The 21870-nt window shown below is 42.8% G+C and overlaps 1 protein-coding gene across 1 annotated transcript in view; it reads right to left on the reverse strand.

The window, feature by feature from the left end:
- The window catches only part of HELB (DNA helicase B), a 37964-nt gene that overhangs the window by 2332 nt on the left and 13762 nt on the right, over positions 1–21870 (reverse strand). Inside the window, exons 6-13 of the mRNA XM_056130778.1 lie at positions 19571–19712; positions 18326–18480; positions 12652–12733; positions 11657–11716; positions 10283–10511; positions 8309–8452; positions 564–950; positions 369–443 (exon numbers count right to left, since the gene is read on the reverse strand). Of these exons, the coding sequence (XP_055986753.1) occupies positions 369–443; positions 564–950; positions 8309–8452; positions 10283–10511; positions 11657–11716; positions 12652–12733; positions 18326–18480; positions 19571–19712 (1274 nt within the window). The remainder of the gene's footprint in view (positions 1–368; positions 444–563; positions 951–8308; positions 8453–10282; positions 10512–11656; positions 11717–12651; positions 12734–18325; positions 18481–19570; positions 19713–21870) is intronic.

A 21870-nucleotide genomic window follows, 5' to 3' on the forward strand; every position in this document is an offset into this window, starting at 1 on the left:
GCAGCCAGATGTGGCCCAGGAAACCACAAATAAGGAACAAGCAGCAGTGAGAGGTAGGCCCCTGAAGGGTAAAAGGAGACGTTCGGGAGAAAGGCACAGGCTGGAGACTGTTCTGGGCATGCACACTCCCAACAGCACAAGCGAGCTGCGTGGGTGCGAGCCTCCCGCAGCATCAGAAAGGTCAATGTGGCTTAAGCTGAGGTCAGCAGGATGCAGCAGAGTGGGAGCATGAGCAGCTGTGAGGGAGCACTTAATTGTGGAGTCCCGCAGCAGCGCGCAGCAGTCCCAACAGCGCCCAGTTCTTGACAAGGACAGGAAAGTCGGCATCGCTTAAGGAGAACTTGAGCGCGCTGCAGGCTCAGTCTTACCATCTGGATTTTGTTGGGACTTGCATCGTCATCTGTGCCCGCGGTTCTCTTGGACACTCGAGAGTTTGCAAGATCCTCATCTGAACCCACGTCACTGGGCGCAGGCCACCTCCATCCTTCAGCAAAAGGGAACATCTCGTCCAGGTCCCCGGGTGGTAAGGACCCGGGGACACCGCTGGGCCTGGCATCGGCGGCGACTGCAGGGGGCCAACGGGACGGCGGTGTGCTGGGGATCGGTGAGGCTGGCGGTGGTGTGCTCCCGGGCCCCCCACTGTCCCCTGTGCTCCCGGGCCCCCCACTATCCCCTGTGCCCCTGGGTCCTACGCTGTCCCCCGAGCTCTCTGACGCGGAGGCGGCGCCTGCAGCCGCAGAGGCACAGTTTCTAGACAGCTGGCTTTGCAAAAAGTGTTTCAAACGCGTTTTCCTGGGGATGCTGTTCCTGGCGATGGCACTGCGGAGCTGAGACTCCTCGGCAATGACATAGACTCGGCGGCGGCCCCGGGTCACCGCCGTGTACACGTGCTGCCAGTGCTGGCGGCCCGCCCGGCCCACCACATACACGACGGTCTGTTCCTCCGAGCCCTGCAGGGGACACAGCATTGGGAGACTTAACACAGAGCAACGGGCTCAGGCTCCAGGGTACCTGCCACCCCGGCAGTGAGTGCATGGGAACCTCATGGTACCTGCGAGCCCCGCATTTTTCAGTTTCTTAATTCTTTTCGCAGTGCCAGGGAACTGAACCCAGTCCTTCTGCATGCAAGACGGGCACTCTGGCGCTGAGCTACATCGCTGGCCCTCTGTGCAGCTACTTCTAAATCTCCCCCAACAGGGGCTGGAGTGATAGCATAGCGAGTAAAGTGCTTGCCTTGCATGCGGTCTACCCGGGTTCGATTCCCAGCAACCCATATGGTCCCCCAAGCACCGCCAGGAGGAGTTACCCCTGAGCTTCACTGGGTGTGACCCAAAAAGCAAAGAAAAAAATAAATAAATAAATTTCCCCCAACAAAAGATTTCTGAAACAATTATATGCATTTTAGGTGTAAATGTATGTCTCCCTCTCACTTACATAACAAGACAGACACTTGAAATATCCGATATTGTATGAAACTGCATATGAAATAGCATAAATTCTGAGACTTATACATATTTAACATATATCTCTAAGCTACCGAGAATATCTCGCCCGCACGGCAGAGCCTGGCAAGCTACCTGTGATGTATTCGATATGCCAAACACAGTAACAACAAGTCTCATGATGGAGACATTACTGGGCCCACTCGAACAAATCGATGAACAACGGGAGGACCGTGACCATGACCGTGATATCTCCATCCTATGAGTTTGTTATATACATCAAGTATTTAGATATACCGATATTTTTGCAAACATACAACAAAATTTTATAGACCACATATATAGTTCTTTATATATATGACCTAAACCATATATATAAATATAAAGAACTATGTATAAACTCATTTAAAAAATATAAAATGAGGGGCTGGAGCAACAGCACAGTGGGTAGGGCATTTGCCTTATATGCGGTTGACCCGGGTTCAATTCCCAGCATCCCATATGGTCCCCTGAGCACTGCCAGAGGTAATTCCTGAGTGCAGAACCAGGAGCAACCCCTGTGCATCGCCGAATGTGACGCAAAAAGCAAAAAAAAAAAAAAAAATTTAAAAAAATGAATATAAGTATATAAATGGAAACAAAAGTATATAAATGAACATACGTAGATAAGTCATATAAAAAAAGGGGAAGGAAACTCTGCCTATATTTTAATCTGCTTGTTTTCAAATACAGGGCCTATGCATGATATTTCCCTTATTTTTCTGTTTTTCCATTGTTGAACCACTATTACTGTTACCAAGACAAATAATAAAACAAAGAGAACGATGAGCCAGGGATAGCAAACCCCGAACAAGCAAAGAGACTGCTCAGTGTCACCGTGTAACACTAAAAAACACTTTAAATTCTGTAGTTATTTGGAGTCTCAGTCTTTTCAGCGCCAAGATCTAGGAGGAACAATCTCCCTCAAGGTTCCCACAATTATCCTGCCAAAAGAGAACTCAGGTAGAGACAAAAGACAAGACAGGGCACGTAGAAAAACAGAGATCTACAGTCAGAAACAAAGCAACCCTCTCACCCCAAAAAATGAAAAACAGCTTGTTCACAGCAAGTACTTCTGTATCCCCAGAGAGAGTTTAAGCCAACAGCACTGATAATAAGGGTGATAAACACTTCCCCCAATGCCGCTGCATCTTGGAAATTAACTTAAATGATATTCCATCGTATAAATGCTTAATAGGTAGCACCAATTCTCCCTTTGGATTTATAGTTTTTTCCTACTCCCCACTCCCAATTTTGTTTGTCATTTTGATTTATAATACTGTTAAAAACAAAGCTTCGGGTAATAATGTTTCAGGTCCACACCTAACCACCAGAGTCAGCATCTGTCTTCAGATGCCCTTCCTCCACCCTACCCCACCCCACTCCCTTACCACACTCTTTAAAATTACAGTTTGGGCCATGTGTTTATGGTAATATTAATGCTTATGGTTTGGGGATCTTTGTGTGTGTGTGTGTGTGTGTGTGTGTGTGTGTAGGGGGTCTAAGGGGGCACACCTGGAGATGCTCAGGGGTTACTCCTGGCTCTGCACTCAGGAATCACTCCTGGCAGTGGTCAGGGGACCAGATGGGATGCTGGATTTGGAACCTGGGTCAGCCGCGTACAAGACAAGCACCTTGCCTAATATGCTACCTCTACATTGCCAATGGTTATGGTTTTGATGTATAGTCACCTTATATCCCCACCATCAAAGTGCCCCAGGCTCCCCCTTTAGGTGAGATCTTAGTCATCATTTGAATAACATTAGGAAAAAAATTTAAGAACCTGCCTATGTCCACACTTGATGTAATCAAATCATGATAGAAGCCCCAGTGCCAATTCTAAACTGCATATCTAAACTTACACTTGTGCTTAAAACCCACTGATGGCTCCAAGCTCTCAAAATGAAGTTCCAACTCCGAACTGTGGCTCATTCATTTGGCTCTTCATGAGAAAATCTTGACCACGCTTCCCTCCCTCTCTCTTCTCCCCAGGAACCATGCTCCATCCTGCAGAAGGGCTTCTGTGTGTGCCTGCCAGCACCCTCCCAGTCCGTGGTCTCCATCTGACCTCGCTGTTCCATCCTTGATTTTCTAGAACCTCGTTTTAGCTCTATCACTAAATTTTCACCAGCCAGAATGTAAGCATCTGCCTTCTTCACTGGACTACAAGTCCTGTGAAATTAGGACTTTATATTCTTGTCGTGGTTTTTCATTCAGTATCTCCTTGAATGAATGATAAGCATTAATTTAATTGTTTTGGCCTTGCTATTCTCTCTGCTTATAATGTTCTCCCAAATACATACTCACAAGGTTAACTTCTTGATCTCCTTCAACATGCCCCCTTCTCCATGAGGCCCAATCTGACCCCCAATTTACTATTATATTCCACCCCACAGCTTTTCCATAGCATTTATCACCTGCTAATACAATATATAAAGCTTACCTTATTTTAAAAATGGTGTCTTTATCTCTATTCTCTTCCCAACTGTATGTACTCTACACAACACCAGGTTTCTTTGCTTCTGGACTGACATGCCCCAAACACAAAGAGCACAGACCTACTCATACATTATTTGCTGACCTGAACTTGGAAGAAACAAACTTGCCAATACAACAATCATGAACACTCTGAGGTAAGAGATGCTGTTCAGTCACGAAATATGAGCCAGACTCAATAAAAGGAGCACCCCGATAACTACTCCAATCTCTACCCAGTAGTAATAAAGACCACTTCACTCACTGGCCCAGAAATATAACAGAAAGAACACTGAACTATGAATTTGAGAAAAATTTCTCAGAAGACAGCAACATGATGAGATGGAAAAATGGAGAGATTTAAAGATAAGAAATTTAGGGGGTTGGCTGGAGAGATAGTCCAGTGGGGAAGGAACTTGTCCTGCATGCGCCAAGCCCCAGTATTCCATATGGTTCCCCCAGAACTTCCAGGAGTAACTCCTGAGCACAGAGCCAGAAGTAAGCCCTGAGCATTACCGTGTGTGACCAAAAAACTTAAAAGAGAAAGAAAAGGGGGGGAAAAAAAAAAAAAAGGAAACCAGTTCTGAAATGCCAGCATCCCGCTAAGTTCTAGGAAATCAAACCAGAAAACTGAGCATAAAAAATATTTTGAAAAAAATTGGGGTGGGGGGTGGCACATAGAGCAGTGCTGGAGGCACAGGGTGGGGTGCAAGAGGGGGTGGAACTGGGTCGCACAGATAAGACAGGGCTCTATTGCTGGAGTCACATCCCCACCCAAGACACCTGAATAAAAATATTTTAGGCACAACGTGTAGCCTGCCTGGGTACATGGTACATGAGCACATGTCGCCCACATACATGTTCCCTCTTGAGATCTTGACACGTGTACTTTCATACTTTAATGTACTGGGGCTCTTTCTCCACTCTGGAAAAGCCCATGTTTCTCTCTCTCTCTCTCTCTTTCTTTCTTTCTCTCTCTTTTTCCCCCCTTCCTCTCCTCCTCCACCTCCCCCTCTCCTTCTTCCTCTCTCTCTCTCCTCCCATCTCCCTCTCTCTCCCTCCCTCTCCCTCTCTCCAAACCTACAAATAAAAACCTGTTCTTACTTCAAAATAAATTAAAATAATTTTTTAAAGAACATTTCCCAGAACTGAAAGATTGGAGTTTAAGTTCTTGTAAATCACCATGCCTAATGGGAAGGAAAAGAAAAAGAAAAAGGGCTGGAGTGCAAGCACAGCAGGTAGGGAGTTTGCCTTGCACGCAGCCGCCCTGGGTTCGATTCCCAGCATCCCATAGGTCCCCCGAGTACTGCCAGGAGTAATTCCTGAGTGCAGAGCCAGGAGTAACCCTTGAGCATCGCCATGTGACTTCCCTTCAGCCCCGCCCCCCCCCCAAAAAAAAAAAAAGAAAAAAGAAAAAAGATGCCTGAATAAAGGCAAGCTGGGAAATGAGGGGAGAGAAACTGGAGACACTGGTGGAAGGAAGGTGTTGAGGCACTATGGCTGAAACTCAATCATGAATAACTTATAACTTTGCAATTCATTGTGATTCAATAAGATAAGTAATTTTGAGAACTAAAGTCAACTGCTATATTAAAACCAAAAACCAAAAAATAACCCTAGTGGAACCAGGAAACAACGCGGCAAGTCTAACTTGTGTGGTTCAGATTCAATTCCTGGCTCCGCACAGTTTTCCAAGAATCTCCAGGGGCATCCCGGAAAATCCCTGAGTTCCTTCAGATTTTCTGAGCACCAGTTTGGAGTCCCCTCCTGAAAACAAACACTAAAATACCTATGCCAACTAACGTCCACCTTTAGAGGACGTGACAAAATGTAAGTTAATGCAGTTTTGTCACTTAAACATGCCAACACCAGAAAAAGGAGTCCAAAACAATGAAATAAATAACACTGTCACATCTGATTTAAGAGAAATCAACAGTATTTGTACAGAGCTTAAAAGCATGTTGCTCTTACTAAATTCCATATGGTGTCAAGGATTAAATCTTGACACACAAAAAAGAACATGAGTGAAAATACTGGTTAAAGTGAAGGAAGAATCTAACTGAATTGCACCAACAGTAATTCCTTAGTTTTAACAAGTAAGTCATAGTTTTATGTTAAAATTGAAAAAGGCTGGGGCGGGGGAATGAGGGAATCTCTAATCTATTTCCCCAGTTCTTCTATAAATCTAAAATTATTTCCAAATAAAAACAGGGGGCCAAAGAGATAGTACAATGGATAAAGTAATTGCCTTCCATGCTGCTGGTCTAGGTTCGATCCCTGGCACTCCATAGGGTCCCCTGAACAATGTCAGGAATAATCCCTGTGCAGAGCTAGGAATAACCCGTGAGCACAGCCAGATGTGCCCTCCACCCCCACCCCCCAAGAGAAGTTGAGATGCTGAAGAGAGAGAGTGCAGGCGGTAAGGAGCTTATCTTGCACGTGGCTGATCCTGGTTCAATCCCTGGCATGACATATACGTCCTCCAAGCACCACCAGGAGTGGACCATGAACACGGAGCCAAGAGAAAGCCCTGAGCACTGGTAGGGGAGCATCCCAATAAAATAAAGGAATAAAGTACGTTTTTTTTTTTCTTTAACCTGATAAATAGAAGTTTCCACAGAAGGGGAGGAAGAGATATACATTTGTCAAAACTCACCCAACTTTATAATTTAAATGCATATGCAAATTATGGGCTGGAGCGATAGCACAGCTGTAGGGCATTTGCCTTGCACGCAGCCAACATGGCCGACCCGAGTTCGAGTTCGATTCCTCCGCCCCTCTCGGAGAGCCTGGCAAGCTACCAAGAGTATTTCGCCTGCACGGCAGAACCTGGCAAGCTACCCGTGATGTATTCGATATGCCAAACACAGTAACAACAAAAGTCTCCAATTGAGACGTTACTGGGCCCGCTCGAGCAAATCGATGAACAATGGGAGGACAGTGACAGTGATACAAATTATACTCCCAGTAAATCTGATTAAGCAAAAAGAAAAATCAAGTTGCAAAGATACATAAACTATATATTACCACTTATAGAAACCTTGGTAACCTTGCTTCTCTATGAATGCACAGGCTCAGGTCAGAAGTAATCTGGACTTTTTTGGTTTTTCAGTTGTGGGTGCTATGCCCAGCAGTGCAGGGTATGGAGAGATATGCAGTGGCAGGGACAAGACTCAAGCCCTTGCACTTGTAGAGCTTGTACATTCCACTCTGAGCCACATTCCCTGTTCCAAAAGTCACTAGAGAGCGGGAAGAACCACGCAAGGGGAAGGCGGATGTGGCACTTGCTTCAGGCATAAGATTTAAGAGATAGCCAAGAAATCAAAAGAAATCAATTAAAATAAATAATGTTTGGGGCTGGCACAACAGCACAGTAGGTAGGGCATTTGCCTTGCATACGGCCGACCCATGTTCAATTCCTAGCATCCCATATGGTCGGTCGGTCCCCTGAGCACCACCAGGAGTAATTCCTGAGTGCAAAGCCAGGACTAACCTCTGAGCATCTCCAGGTGTGACCCCTCCCCCCAAAAATAATTTTTTTATTTTGAGAAACAAGTATTTAAACACCCGCCCCCCAAAATATCCACAGTGAACAAAATATCCATTTTGTTTATTTTAGTTTTAGGGTCACCAGGGGTACTCAGGGGCTTTCACTGGCTCAGTGCTCAATAGTCATTCCTGGTGATACTCAGGAAACCATGTGGTATCAGTGACTGAACTCCGGGTTCCCACAAGCAAAGCGCATTCAGCAGCCTTTGAGCCATCCTCCCAGTGCCCAAATAGCAAAGTTTAAGTAAAGATAAGCTGGGTAAGAAAGTCACGTCCGGCAACACCAGAGCCTGATGCAAGAGGAAAGCTCAGCCATGAGTCTTGCCCTTGTGCCCCTGTGGGAGGGGGAGGCCTTAGCTTTCATCTGAATCTCTTAGATACTGAAAATAAAGAAAGCACTGAAGCAAACAAAAGGTTAGTTCTGCATAGTATCCTCTGCACTTTTATGTATTTTCCACTTTAAGAAAAGAAAAAGCAGGACTGGGGAGAGAGCTCAAAGGCTTAGAGCACACTGATAGCATACAAGCGCTCTAGGTGGGATCCCCAGAACCACATGGTTTCCGGAGCACCACATGGGCCCCTGAGTACATCCAGGAGCAACCTCCGAAGCACTGAGCCAGGAGTAGCACTAGAACACTGTTAGGTGTGGCACCAAAAAGAGAGGGGAGGGGAGAGGAGGGGAGAAGAAAGGGGAGGGGATGGACAAAAAACAAGAAGAAAAGCAACAACAACAAAACAAAGAAACTGAAATTAGGAAGAAGTGAGGCAACTAACTTAAATCATTTTTTAAAGAGCATTCTTACCTGAAAAGTGTGAATAGTTCTTGCCCAAGCATGTTTTATGTGACAATGATGCATTAGCTTATGAAAATCCACAGTCACTTCCAAGCCAACCATGTTATTAATGGTCAAGTATCTTTTCCTTGCGTAAGTAACATCAGTTATATCCTATTTCCAAAACAAAGTAAAGGTATTGTATCTTTGAATTCAAGGCAAAACACAATACTTTGTAAGTAAAAACAGTTTGTATGTTCAATAAGTCGCTAAAAATTTTAAAAAGTGGAGCGATAGCACAGCGGTAGGGCGTTTCCCTTGCACGCAGCCAACATGGCCGACCCGAGTTCGATTCCTCCGCCCCTCTCGGAGAGCCCGGCAAGCTACCGAGAGTATCTTGCCTGCACAGCAGAGCCTGGCAAGCTCCCCGTGACGTACTCGATATGCCAAACACAGTAACAACAAAGTCTCCAATGGAGACGTTACTGGGCCCGCTCGAGCAAAATATACAAGGGCCAGAGAGATTGTTCAGTGGACAGAGCACATGCTTTGATGCCCAGCACTACATGGTCACAGGGAGATTCCCATGAGCAGAGAACCAAAAGCTGTCTGAACACTACCAGGTGCGGCCCAACTCTCCCCAGTGTAAAATCAAACCTATAATGAGCACAAACTAAACTGTAATATAAATTCTTTTCCAATATTTTAATGAACACACATGGAAGTTTTTGCTCTATGAAACCAACCTTTAGTTTGATTCTAGGGAGAACCATGAGAATCATCTGAGTTGTCATGCATCTTGCACTAACCATAAGGTAAAGGTAAGGTAAAGGCCCTTCCGTTGATCATCGATTTGCTCGAGCGGGCCCAGTAACGTCTCCATTGGAGACTTTGTTGTTACTGTGTCTGGCATATCGAATACATCACGGGTGGCTTGCCAGGCTCTGCCGTGCGGGCGAGATACTCTCGGTAGCTTGCTGGGCTCTCCGAGAGGGGCGGAGGAATCGAACTCAGGTCAGCCATGTTGGTTGCGTGCAAGGCAAATGCCCTACCGCTGTGCTATCACTCCAGCCCAACCATATAATCAGAATATACTAATTGAGGTAGGCATATGTTAACATATGCCTCAGAGACCTGGGCCCTACGCAAACAAGATGAGAACGCCATTCAGGTCTCCCAAAGAAGAATAGAAAGAGCTATGCTTGGAATATCACGTTTCACTCAAATGAGAGAACGAATCCGGAGTTCTGACATCCGTCGACGATCAAGGATCAGGGACGCTGTCTCATTTGCCAAGGTGTCGAAAATCAGATGGGCTGGTCACGTAATGAGATTTAAAGACGACCGTTGGACTAGAGCTGTTACTGATTGGATTCCACGGGATGTCAAGAGACCGCGTGGCCGCCCACCTACCAGATGGTCAGACTTCTTTGTCAAGGTCATGAACGATTGGTTTGAGGCCCTCCATGTTCCCGGAGCGAAGAGATGCCATTGGGCTACACTAGCACGCGACAGGGACAAATGGAGACGTTACTGGCGCCCGCTCGAGCAAATCGACGACTAACGGGAAGTTAAGTGATTAAGTGACTAATTGAGGTTTCCTTTTCCTCACAGCTTTTAAAGAAGATTATAGTTTGAGACGGTGTCTGTACAATGAGAACAAATTCAAGGAGAACACTTCTATATGTAAGCCGTAATCACAGAAATAGCGCTTTGCTAAATACGTTATGTCATTTGCCTTGTTTCTTTTTTTGAACAGTGGTGGGAAAATATGAAATAATGGTGGTGGGAAGGAGTAACGGTGGTGGGACTGGTGTTGAAATATTGAATGTAATCAATGTGAACAACTTTAATGAAAAAAATTTTTTTTAAATTAAAAAATAATGGGAGAAAATGTCAACACTGATATGATTAGACTCTGACTCAATCCTAGGATAATAAAAAATCAAGTAAAGAAAATATCACTAACAGGTAAAAAGGCATCACTTTTCTGTTATTACTTACATTTGTGATAAAAAATATTTCTCCATTGCAGAGTCGAATACCACTTTCAAGGTCAAGCTTATTTTTAGCAAAACCATGAGGAGGACTGTGAAAGTCTTTGCCACTGGCTTCTAGTTCATTAACTTGCTGACTGTTGGGAGTCCTTTCAGGGAGCACATCGGAGAGATATGCATTCTTGGTACAACAAATTTTGTCACCAACTCCAAATTCAAATCTATTCCGGTGGTCTCTAGGTTAGAAAATGATAATACAGTATAAAAGTTCGGAAACCCTCGATATTATTTTAAGGATTAAGTCCCATATAGTATGAACAACTCTCAAAATAATTTCTACACACTCTTCTTCACCGTTTATTGTCTACTGTCAGCAAGGATCCTGACTCCAGCTGCACAGTCTGACTGCCCACACACTGAGTGGGCAGTCAATGGTACTTCCCAGCCATGTTTCAAATTGGACATCAAGGCCTAAGTGTGGATGCCTCTCTTATCCTCTCTAGATCCTCAAAGATACCAAAAAATCTTTCTTGTTTTGGCTGTTTAAATTCATCCCTTTTCTTCTCCAGCTTTTTCTATCACTGACCTATTTATTATAGCACTTACACATATTTCTTTGAAGACAGTTGTGACACCATATCAGAACTAGAGAAGCAAGTGGAATGAAAGCTAAGTGCTACACCAGTCACGATCACAGTGTCTTGGGTAAATTACATCATTTCATTCTGACGACAACTCTATGAAGGTAATTCTACAAGAGGATTTTTCCTTTAAACACATGGGAAGGGGAAATCAACTTCCCAAGATTACAGTGAAGGACTGAGAATGGTTGGCCCTAGCCGCAGTGGTTTAGACCTAACTGTGTTAGGCTTCCTAATATGTCTTTGTGCCTTTCCTTATCACAGAGGGAGTTAATTTCTCCTACTATATACACATCCCTCAGTTCTCTGCACTCAGTAACTGCAGGTGTTGATAAAGGCCTGAAAAGTGAGTTCATTTTCTCTCCGTGTAAACACTTCCACACTGCTATTTCTCTGATATATGTTCACTGAGTTGGCTCTCTACAGACAGCCCGTTGTTAAGTTCCTGGACACACTAACACAAGTGAAAAATCCTCCTGAGTCCCCTGTTCATCATGCATAAGCTACAGAGGCAGCCTGGAAAACTGCAAAGACTTTACCCCTTATTTTTCTTACTACATGGACTACTGAACCATTTCTAAAGACATACAGCATGTAAGGTTGAAGAGATAATTAGATTTCACAAATAAGGAGGGGAAACCCCTTAATTTGTGGCTCTAGATGCTAAATGTCAAAACACACAAAAGAACAGCGACACCAGGAAGGATGTCCTCCAAGTCCCCATTCCTGAAAGTACTCACTTGGTGAGGCGGCCCGTGTAGTGTTTGCAGCAGCAGGCATTGATCACATCACAGTCTTGTCTGAAACATATGAGCAATGGCCACGTTTGTGTCAGTTTCTTTGTTTTTTTTTTTTTTAAACTTTTTATTAAAGAGCCATGATTTACAAAGTTGCTGATAACTGAGTTATGGGCCTACAATAATCCAACACCAACCCCTCAATCCCTCCACCAGGGTTCCCAGATTCCCTCCCCATCCCAACTCCACTCCACCCCCACCTGTCAACTTGACAGACACATTTAACAGACAAAGTTTGCCTGCTGCTTAGGTCTCATGTTTTCAGTTTTGCTGAATCTGTGTTTTGGGGTTTATGGCTACACCCCTCACATCACTGGTATAACTGAAGCCCTGATGCCTGTTCAATCATTACTTATTCTCTTCTCCCCTCTCCATCCCCCCCACACCCCGATTTCTTTTCCTCTCTGACCATCTTCTCTCTAAATACTGAGGTCAAGGGTGATGGGGTCAAGGGTGATGTAGACATGCCCCCTTTGTGAATGTGTCAGTTTCTATCATTAACAATTATACAACATTTTCAGGACTATCTCCAAAAGAAATATTTTATGATTCTTTTTGTTGTTGTTGTTGAGAACTACTAATCTAATACTTTCAAATCTTTAGTCTGTGTATTTTGGTGGAGTTCAGGACCTCATACATGCAAAGCATGTAGCTGCATCTTCAATTTTGTCCTTTTTTTTTTTCAAATCTTGTCATTTTCATCTTAGTAAAAATCTTTGATAAACTCAGATTTCCCATGAGTTTCCAAATACACTATTTGGTAAAAACAGCCCTGTTTAGAAACTGTCCTCTGCCAAGACTGACAAAGAAATACCTCAAATTAAGACAGTTCCGAGTGATCAATGATGAGTCTCTCATTCACAGAAAATATCAACATTAGTAAATTTTGAGAACAAAAAGCTTAACTTAAAAAATGGTATATTATAAAAAAGTTTTACCTTCTAAATGCAATAAATTGTGATGTTTTTGCATTTTGTAGATCACTTTCTTTGAGTAAAGTTGTTACCGCAGAATATAAATCTGATAATTCAAGAGGGGAAAAAAGCATAGAGGATTACATTATGACACTGTTTTTAGGGGGAAACACAAGATTTTTCTGCTGATGGGTCCAGGAAAACACCTGACCAAATGGAATGTTGGTTCAACCTGGGAACATCAACATTTGCTGTCAGCTAGGGCAAGTGAGCAGAATGGAGAGAAGGTTCCAGACATTCCATCCTCAACAAAGAAGTTAACCACCCTCCAGGAAAGCACCTTATCTGTAATTTAATCGCTCATATTCAATGATCATTTGTAAATGCTGGATTTTAAAAATGAGCAAAAGAACAAAATGACAAGTGACAGAATTACATAGGGGAACTAATTTTAATGAGTTATCATTTAAGAATCTATATCCACCACCAATATGGTGGATATAGATTCTTAAATGATGGTGGTAGGGAATGTGCACTGGTGGAGAGATGGGTGTTTGATCATTGTGTGACTGTAACCCAAACATGAAAGCATGTAACTATCTCACGGTGATTCAATAAAAAAAAAAAAAGAATCTATATCCTTTGCATATTAATTAAATCTTTCCCACACTCATGAGGCAGGTATTAGCCCTGTATAGCACTGTCTTCTCGTTGTTCATGGATTTGCTCGAGCGGGCACCAGTAATGTGTCCAACGTAAGACTTCTTGTTACTGGTTTTGGCATATCGAATACGCCACGGGGAGCTTGCCAGACTCTGCTGTGTGGGCAGGATACTCTCAGTAGCTTGCCGGGCTCTCCAAAAGGGGCGGAGGAATGAACCCGGGTCAGCTGCGTGCAAGGCAAACGCCCTACCCACTATACTATTGCTCTGGCCCTACGTTGGTATTATTATTATTATTATTATTATTTTAAGTGTTGGGGTCACATCCAGGGATGCTCAGGTGTTATTTATTCCTGGCTGTGCACTCAGGTATTACTCCTGGCAGTGCTGGGGATCATATGGGATACCAGTGATTGAACCTGGATCCACAGCATTCAAGGCAAGTGCCCTATCAGTTGTACTATCTTTTGAGCCCTGAGGCTGATATTATTATATCCAGGGTCATACTTAGCTGATACAAATCAATTTAAAACAGGGAGGTAATTGCCAGGAAGTAGCTACTTTCCCAAGCCTCAGTGTTCCACCCTCACTCCAATCAATTCTTGCCTCACCCCAGGACTCCTAGACCTCCCCTTGATTAGGCAATTCAAAGTTTAACCCTGGGCCAGAGGTACAGGGACTAAGGCTCTTGCGTTGAATGCAGCTGACCCCCATTCCAGTTTTGGGCCTTCCCTCATAGCAGATGAATCACAGAGAAATGAAAAACCCTGCTCTAGGAAAACTAAATTAGTTACTCTGCTGAGCCCTTAATTTTTCAGATGAACCGAAGATTATTACTAAAACCTGCCTAAGGTTCAGTTCGCCCCCACCCAACCTTTGTTGATCTGGTATAGGAAACTCCAAAGGACAACCTTTACAAAATGTTGTTTTCTTTCATAGGTACAGAATTGTGCTGTTCTTGCACCTTGACTTTTCCACTCTCTCTAGATCTCAGAGATCAATACACACATTATATTTCATTGATTCTAGGATAACACATTCCTCATGCTTTAACAATGCTATCGCAATGATAAAAGCTGTCTTAGGTCTCTGTACTATACGATAATGAGTGTAATTTACTCAAAGTAATCAATTTTTAATGAAAAAGTACTATATACCTCTCTCTCTAAGGAGTATTAATTCAATTCTCTTAGAGACTAATTTTCCAGAGGAAAATTTTAATTAAGATTAAAAAAAAAAACAGCAGCAGTTAAACTCTGCTGCCATTTCAAAATGGATAACATTTTTAAAAAAACTATACAATATCATTAATGTAATGAATGGAAGCAACATATAAAATTAATTATGTTTTATGTACATCTAAATGAAATGGCCAATAAGGCAAGTTTTATAACCATTTGAGAGTCATTTTCTCCATCTATGTTAGCACTGTCTAGTATTCAGATCACTGTGTAAGAAAACTATAAGCTATTAATTATTTCAATGTATTTAATTTAAAAATTTTTAAATATTAGGTAACTTATAATCCAATTTATTCAAAACAAATAATGTTCATATAAGGATAACATAATGTTTTAAAAAATAGAATTCCCAATTCTGACTGTGTACATTATTTTTATGAATTTTTGATGGTTGAGAGGATGTCACTGTCGTCACTGTCACTGTCCTCTCGTTGTTCATCGATTTGCTCGAGCGGGCCCAGTAACGTCTCCATTGTGAGACTTGTTGTTACTGTGTTTGGCACATCGAATACGTTACAGGTAGTTTGCCAGGCTTTGCCGTGTGGCCGAGATACTCTTGGCAGTTTGCCGGGCTCCAGCCATGAAAGGATGTGTACTGCGAAATACTAATTTTTACTTCAAACACTTTTGATTTATCTGAATTTACTTAAGGAACATAAATTGTTCCCATAACCAAAAAAAAAAAAAGCATGTTATAAAATACGATGCATTTATGTGATCCCATTTAAAATGAAAAACCAAAATGGTAACAAGTGAATGGTCACTAACTAAAGGAACTAAGACTAATGACAGAGGAGAAAAATATAACTGCATTTCATTTAGTTTCACAATAGTGAAAACAGCTAAGTAGGAAAGATATATACCTTTAAGAACTGCAGCACCTGCATTAAGTCCTCATAATTTCTTTTCGGTAATGGGGATAGAACCCAGAGCCCTATACATGCAAGGCACATGCTCTCCACTACAGAGCCATATCCTGGCCTTCTCGTAATAGCAATTTAAATCTTCACTAATTCAATTTTGAATAAAGCAATATGCTGTTTTTAAGAAGTTTGCTGAGTTTATAATACAAATAAAGATCAAAAGGTTGAATCTATTTAAGTAAACTCATTTGCAATAGATAAATTAATACTATTATTCACAAGAAATCAACATACATACAGTGCCTGCAACATGCTGAATGCCCTCAGCACTCACAGTATGTCTCTCTGCTCTTCATTTCCTAATGGCAGAGTGCCAAGGCAAGTGTGAAGGGCGCAGACTCCTAAACCATGCATTTTCTTATCTCCCTCAAATTGCCATCACCCAGAACATGCTTTCCATGCAGTAAAACAGAACTGGTAGGAACTTGGTAACAGTTTGACAGTCAAACTTTATTCCCTGCCCCCACCTGTAGGATAACAATTGATTTGTTCTTTCTCCCTTGCCAAAAAGCTTAGGTTTATCAGGTTATACCCATCACAGTGCTCCCATTCCTTTTGTCTGTAACCACTTCTTTGTGCTCTCTTCCCCAACCAGTTAATCAACTTCTCCCCTAATCGGAATCTGTTAATTTGTAAGGTCAGATCCTTCTAGGACACTGAACTTGTAAGTTAATATTGCCTTTCTCCTCTCCTTATGTCTTTTGAATAGTTTAATGCAATGTCCTTTTTGCATAGGTACAGGAAGACAGTTAATATTATACTTTGTAAATTAGGATTTAATTGGCGTTGAATATTATTCATTTCCGGGCATCTGCTTTCTCAATTTAAGCCTCAGTTGCCCTCACTTCCTAGCATCCCCAAAAGCAGGGTCGCAACGAGATGGAAACAGGGCAAGCAGTAAGTTATGTGCTACCCTGGCATCGAGATGGGCCAGGCCAAAGTGCCACAATTCTTAACTATAGGTTAAGAGTTTGATCATAGGCAAGTGCTGTCATGATCCAAAAGTAATGATGAGACTAGGATCCTGCTAGGGATAGCAAAGACTATCTGGCCTGAGCACTGTAGTCTGAGATCGAGATGGCCCTAGGAGAGCAATTCTATAAGCTTAAGATATTTCTTACTGTGTCCATACAAAATGATTACATTATGTATGCTTATAGGAGAGGAGAAACATACCCAGGGGACTCCATTCTAGGGTGGGTTGATCTGCTAAATGAGAATCTGTCCTGGAAGCGGGGCTTTCCCATGTGTCCTGACTAGTTTGGATGAGGCTGAACCGTTTCTCCCTTTCAAACTGCCTTAAGTAAATAATTTCAGTTTATTTTAAGAGGCAGTTTTCCTTTTCTCACAGAAACCAGGCTGATCTTTGACATGCAGATCTCAGGTGCTAGCCAGGCCTGATCTTTGGAATGTAGATTCCAGGCTCTAGCCAGACTAGTCTTTGGGATGCAAATCCAAGTGCTAGTAGCTCAAGAAAGGTTTCAGTTTTGGTTTTGTATCTTCTTTCCGGAGGCCAAAATTACTGGCCTGCAGATGCAAAGAAACAGTGTATGTTTTGCTGCCTCAATGTTCTTCCTGTAACTCCTTTTGATGACATCACTGTATTGCGCCCCTGAGAGGTACCATGATCAATAAAAGGAGATTTCGGGGCTCTCTGGGGGGGAACACAGGCCTGAGAGAATCTGGGGAACACAGGCCTGAGAGTACCAGGGAAACACAGACTTGAGAGAACCTGGGGGTCACAGGTCTGAAAGAACCTGGGCCCTCCATGACATAAATGAGACTGTAAGAGTGGGCTGGGGGAGGCAGAGGAGAGGAAGGAGTGAATGGAGAGAGGATTGGAATAAACTGCAACTAAGACCAACCAGCCTGGCCCTCGTTTCCTTCCTCCGCCTACCCATCGCCATCGACCTCCCTGGAGTGGGGAAACGGTCTGGGACTACCGAACGTGGAGGGAGGGGGGACGTGGATGAGATAGATCACTGCTCACTGCTGTCCTTTTATGTTTACACACCCACCCCCACCCCCCAATCTACCAAGTTTATTTCCTTTCCAAATTGCAGTAAAAGGAAAACCTCACAGGAATTGAGGCATGCTTTCTCCTGAATAAACTTGGTTTAGGTTTTTTCAGGGTGGATCCCATTCTCAGCAGTGCTCAGGGGTTATTCCTAGTCAGGAATTTCTTCACTCAGGAATACTGGCAGGCTCAGAGTACCATTAGTGGGTGTCAGGAATCGAATTTTGTTCAGCAGCATGCAAGGCGCCTTACTTGCTGTTCTATTACTCTGGCCCCCTCTCCTAAATAAACTAGGGTTACTGGGGCTGGAGCGATAGCACAGCAGGTAGGGTGTTTGCCCTGCACGCGGACAACCTAGGTTAGATTCCTCCATCCCTCTCTGAGAGCCTGGCAAGCTACCGGGAGTATCCTGCCTGCATGGCAGAGCCTGGCAAGTTACCGTGTTGTATTCAATATGCCAAAAATAGTAACAAGTCTCACAGTGCGGATGTTACTGGTGCCTGCTAAAGTAAATCGATGAACAATGGGAGGACAGTGCTACAGACAGCGCTACTGGGACTTGGCTTTATTGTAAACGAATCATCTACCTAATTTATTCATTCAACAAATATTTACTGAGGGGCTTGGAGAGACAGTACAATGGGTAGTGCTCTTGCCTCACTAGTTACCCAGGTTCGGAGTGCAGAGCCAAGAGTAATTCCTGAGTACCGCCAGGTGTGGCCCAGAAACAAAGTACCTAATGTTTCTATGCCAGTGTTTACCTTATCATCAAATAAAGCTACAACTAGACAGTTGAGAACTATATAACACATATGAAATAGTTAACCCTACATTATCATAGAAGTTCATACTTACGAGAGTGATGATTACTGTTTGATGGTTGAGAACCAGCATCCTGTTCTGGGAGTCTAACAAAAATAAATGTTTTATCTTGAATTGAGACAGGGAATATTGGATTATCAGAAATAGTCAGCTCAGCATCAAATTTTGGAAACTGGCGTCTTGAGATTCTGAAAGTTAAAATAATACACCAAGGACATTAGTATCTTAAAATGCATCTTCCTGTGCGACCAGTTATGCCATTACAGTGGTATCAATTAACAGATAACAGGGCAAAAAAGCAACCCAGATATGTATTTTGAAATAGTAAATAAGATTTAAAATAGAATTAACTAATCCCATGCTATGCTTATCAATTCAGACTCATATCATTAATAATATCCATATGTTCTCTTTGCTCTCACTCCCTTCTCATCCTTTTTATGATCTGGATGTTCCAAGACTAGCAAGTTAGATAAAATAGGGACTGGAGACATAGTACAAAGAGTAGGGAGCTTGCCTTGTATGTGGCCAACATGGGTTCAATTTCCAGCACCCATATGGTTCCAAGCTCCGCCAAGAGTGATCTCTGAGTGCCAGAAGTCAAGCTCTGAGCACCACTGGGTGTGCTTTCCCGCCACTCCGCCTACCCCCAACCAACAAAACAAAACAAAGAGACATATGAGTGGGCCAGAGAGATAGTTAAAGAATCCATATTCATATGGATTCACCAAGGTATAAAAGAACTTTATTCTTTCCTTTTCAAATTTTTTTTTTTTTGCTTCAGACTCCCCTACAAAATTTAGAGGAAACTTCCTCCCTAGTTCTCCCTTGATTTTTGTTGTTTTGGGATTACACCAAGCAATGCTCAGGATTAACTCCTGGCTCTGCCCTCAAGAATTACTCCTGGCAGTGCACGGGGGATCCAATCCAGGTTATCAGCATGCTAGGCAAGTGCCTTACCCACTATAATATTGCTCCATTCCTCTTCCTTGATTTCTAATGAACTCATTTTCAAGTCTCTGTCTCAAAACTTAATGTAACTTTAATTCATATATATATTATTAGAAAGCCACATTCATTTTCAAATTTCAATAATTTGTGTTACACATGCAATGAAAAAAATTAACCTTTTTTTTCCTAATGAAGAGGCAAAAAAGTTTACATCAAATGACAAGTTTGCTGAAAGGGCACAGTAAATGGACTGCAGCAACTCACTTAATTCAAAGTGGATTCACATTTTTCACCTTTTATTTTTAATACAACAGAAAGTGCAAATACCTTGTAGCATTGTCCACAATTAGCTCAGATTCTGCTCTGTGGTTTGTATTTAATTCAACCGCACAGTGTCTTGGCTTAAGAGTCTCAAAAAGATCTTTCAGCAGGTTACCAGGTTCAATGCTAGGTAACTGTCTAACATCACCTAATAGGAAAGAAAAAAGAGAAAAAGATTCTGACACCTGGGGTCCTGAAATTTAGAAATGAATTTTATTTCACTGTATCAATACACATTATAAAGATTTGCTTTAACTGAGAAAAAAGCTCCCAAAAGTCTTACTTTAAAATTACTTAGGAATATTAAGGTCAATGGAGGCCAGAGCGATACTACAGTAGGTGCTTGCTTTGCCTGTTACCAATCTGAGTTCGATCCCTGGTACCACGTAGTGCTCTGAGCACAGCCAGAAATAATCGCTGATCACAGTCAGGCATAACCCCTGAGCCGGGAGTGGCACGAAAAGGCAAAAGGGAAAAAAAAAAAAAGAGGAGTAAGGGCTGAAGTGATATAATGTTCGTGGTTAGAGTGTTTGCTTGCACCCAGCAGACCCTGGTTCAGTCCCTGGTATTTGATAACATTCGTTTGTCCTTGCTCCTCCCCAGAGAGCTTAGTTGTATTGCGTTACTCCCATCACAGTGCTCTCGAGGCACAACCAATTCCCATCAAGCACTCCCAATCCTCTGAGTTCATCTTGAACCTCTCATTAGCGCTCTTTCCCCCTATCTGTTAATCACTTATCCCCAAATCAGACCCTGTTACTTGAAAAGCTAAATTCTTCTGAGGGCTCTGGATTTGGTATATGTAAGTAAAATATTGCTTTTCTCTTTCCTTTATGTCCTTTGCATAGTTTATTTTAGAGCAATGTCCTTTTTGTATAGAACACAGGAAGACAGTTAATGCTAACATAGGAGTTAATTGACTCTGAATAATACTTACTCCTGGGCATCCATCATATTTATTTGACTTAAGCCTCAGTTGCTCTAACACCCCCAAAAGGAAGGTCCCAGTGAAGGACCTGGATAGACCCAGGGCAAGCCGCAAGCTACCCTGGCAATGAAAAGGGGCAAGCCAAGTGTCATTAAAGGTATAAAAAGTTAAGAGCATGGTTAAGAGTATGGTCATGAAACAAACTCTGTCATAACCCAAAAAGAAATAACTGAGCAAGGACCCTGCTGGGGTTAGGGAAGACTAACCAGGCCTGCAGACTGGTATATAGAGCAAGATGTCCCCAGGAAGAACCACCCTTTAAGCTTAATGTATCTCTTAATGTGTTCATACAAAATGACTAGAAATATTAGTCAGAAGTAAATTTAATGCGACTGTTTAAATGGGTTACTAGCCAAGGAAAGGAAAAAGCAATAGTCCCTTAGATGGAATTCTGCCCTTCAGTGTATCTCAGATGAAATTTTTTTCCGAGTTAATCTCCTAGAAAAACCAGAGAATAGCACAGCGGTAGGGCGTTTGCCTTGCACACAGCCAACATGGCCGACCCGAGTTCGATTCCTCCACCCCTCTCGGTGCGCCCAGCAAGCTACCGAGAGTATCTCGCCCGCACGGCAGAGCCTGGCAAGCTCCCCGTGACGTATTCGATATGCCAGACACAGTAACAACAAAGTCTCCAATGGAGACGTTACTGGGCCCACTCGAGCAAATCAATGAACAACGGGAGGACTGTGACCGATATCAATCTCCTAGAAGAACTTCCCTTGAAGGAGGGGCCTTTTATCTGTTTATATTATGATAATGTTCAGCCACACCTATGCGTACCCTTCATGATTTCTTGTAACTAAAGCTGTGAGATTTGAATGAATGGTCACTGTTTACCAACCAGCCTTTGGCCCATTCCATTCTGTTACTCCTTTGTTTGGCCAGCTGGGGGAATGGTTCTCGGCCACTGAATGCACCCACGCTCGAACTCACACCTGGCACTCCATATGGTCGTGTGTGTGTGTGTGTGTGTGTGTGTGTGTGTGTGTCCCCCGCCATCACCACTCCCTCCGACCTCACCAAGAATGATCCGTGAGTGCAGAGCTGGGAGTAATACCTGTATGTATAATGTGTTTGTATCAGTACATTTCATAACTGATAAATCCCAGTAAGGCAATAATAATGTTGTACTCTACTAAAAATCTTTTTTTATTTTAACAAATTTAAAGAGAAGGTAAATATTTACTTAGTAGAAACAGAGAAACCCTTAAGCCATTTAGAATTAACTGCTCAGAAAATATCCTCAAATACCAAAAAAAATTATATACAATTTGATTCTCCTAATACAATTCTTGCTCGAGCGGGCCCAGTAACGTCT

Source organism: Sorex fumeus, unplaced genomic scaffold (genome assembly GCF_029834395.1).
Source record: "Sorex fumeus unplaced genomic scaffold, SorFum_2.1 ptg000081l, whole genome shotgun sequence".
NCBI classification, from domain to species: Eukaryota; Metazoa; Chordata; class Mammalia; order Eulipotyphla; family Soricidae; genus Sorex; species Sorex fumeus.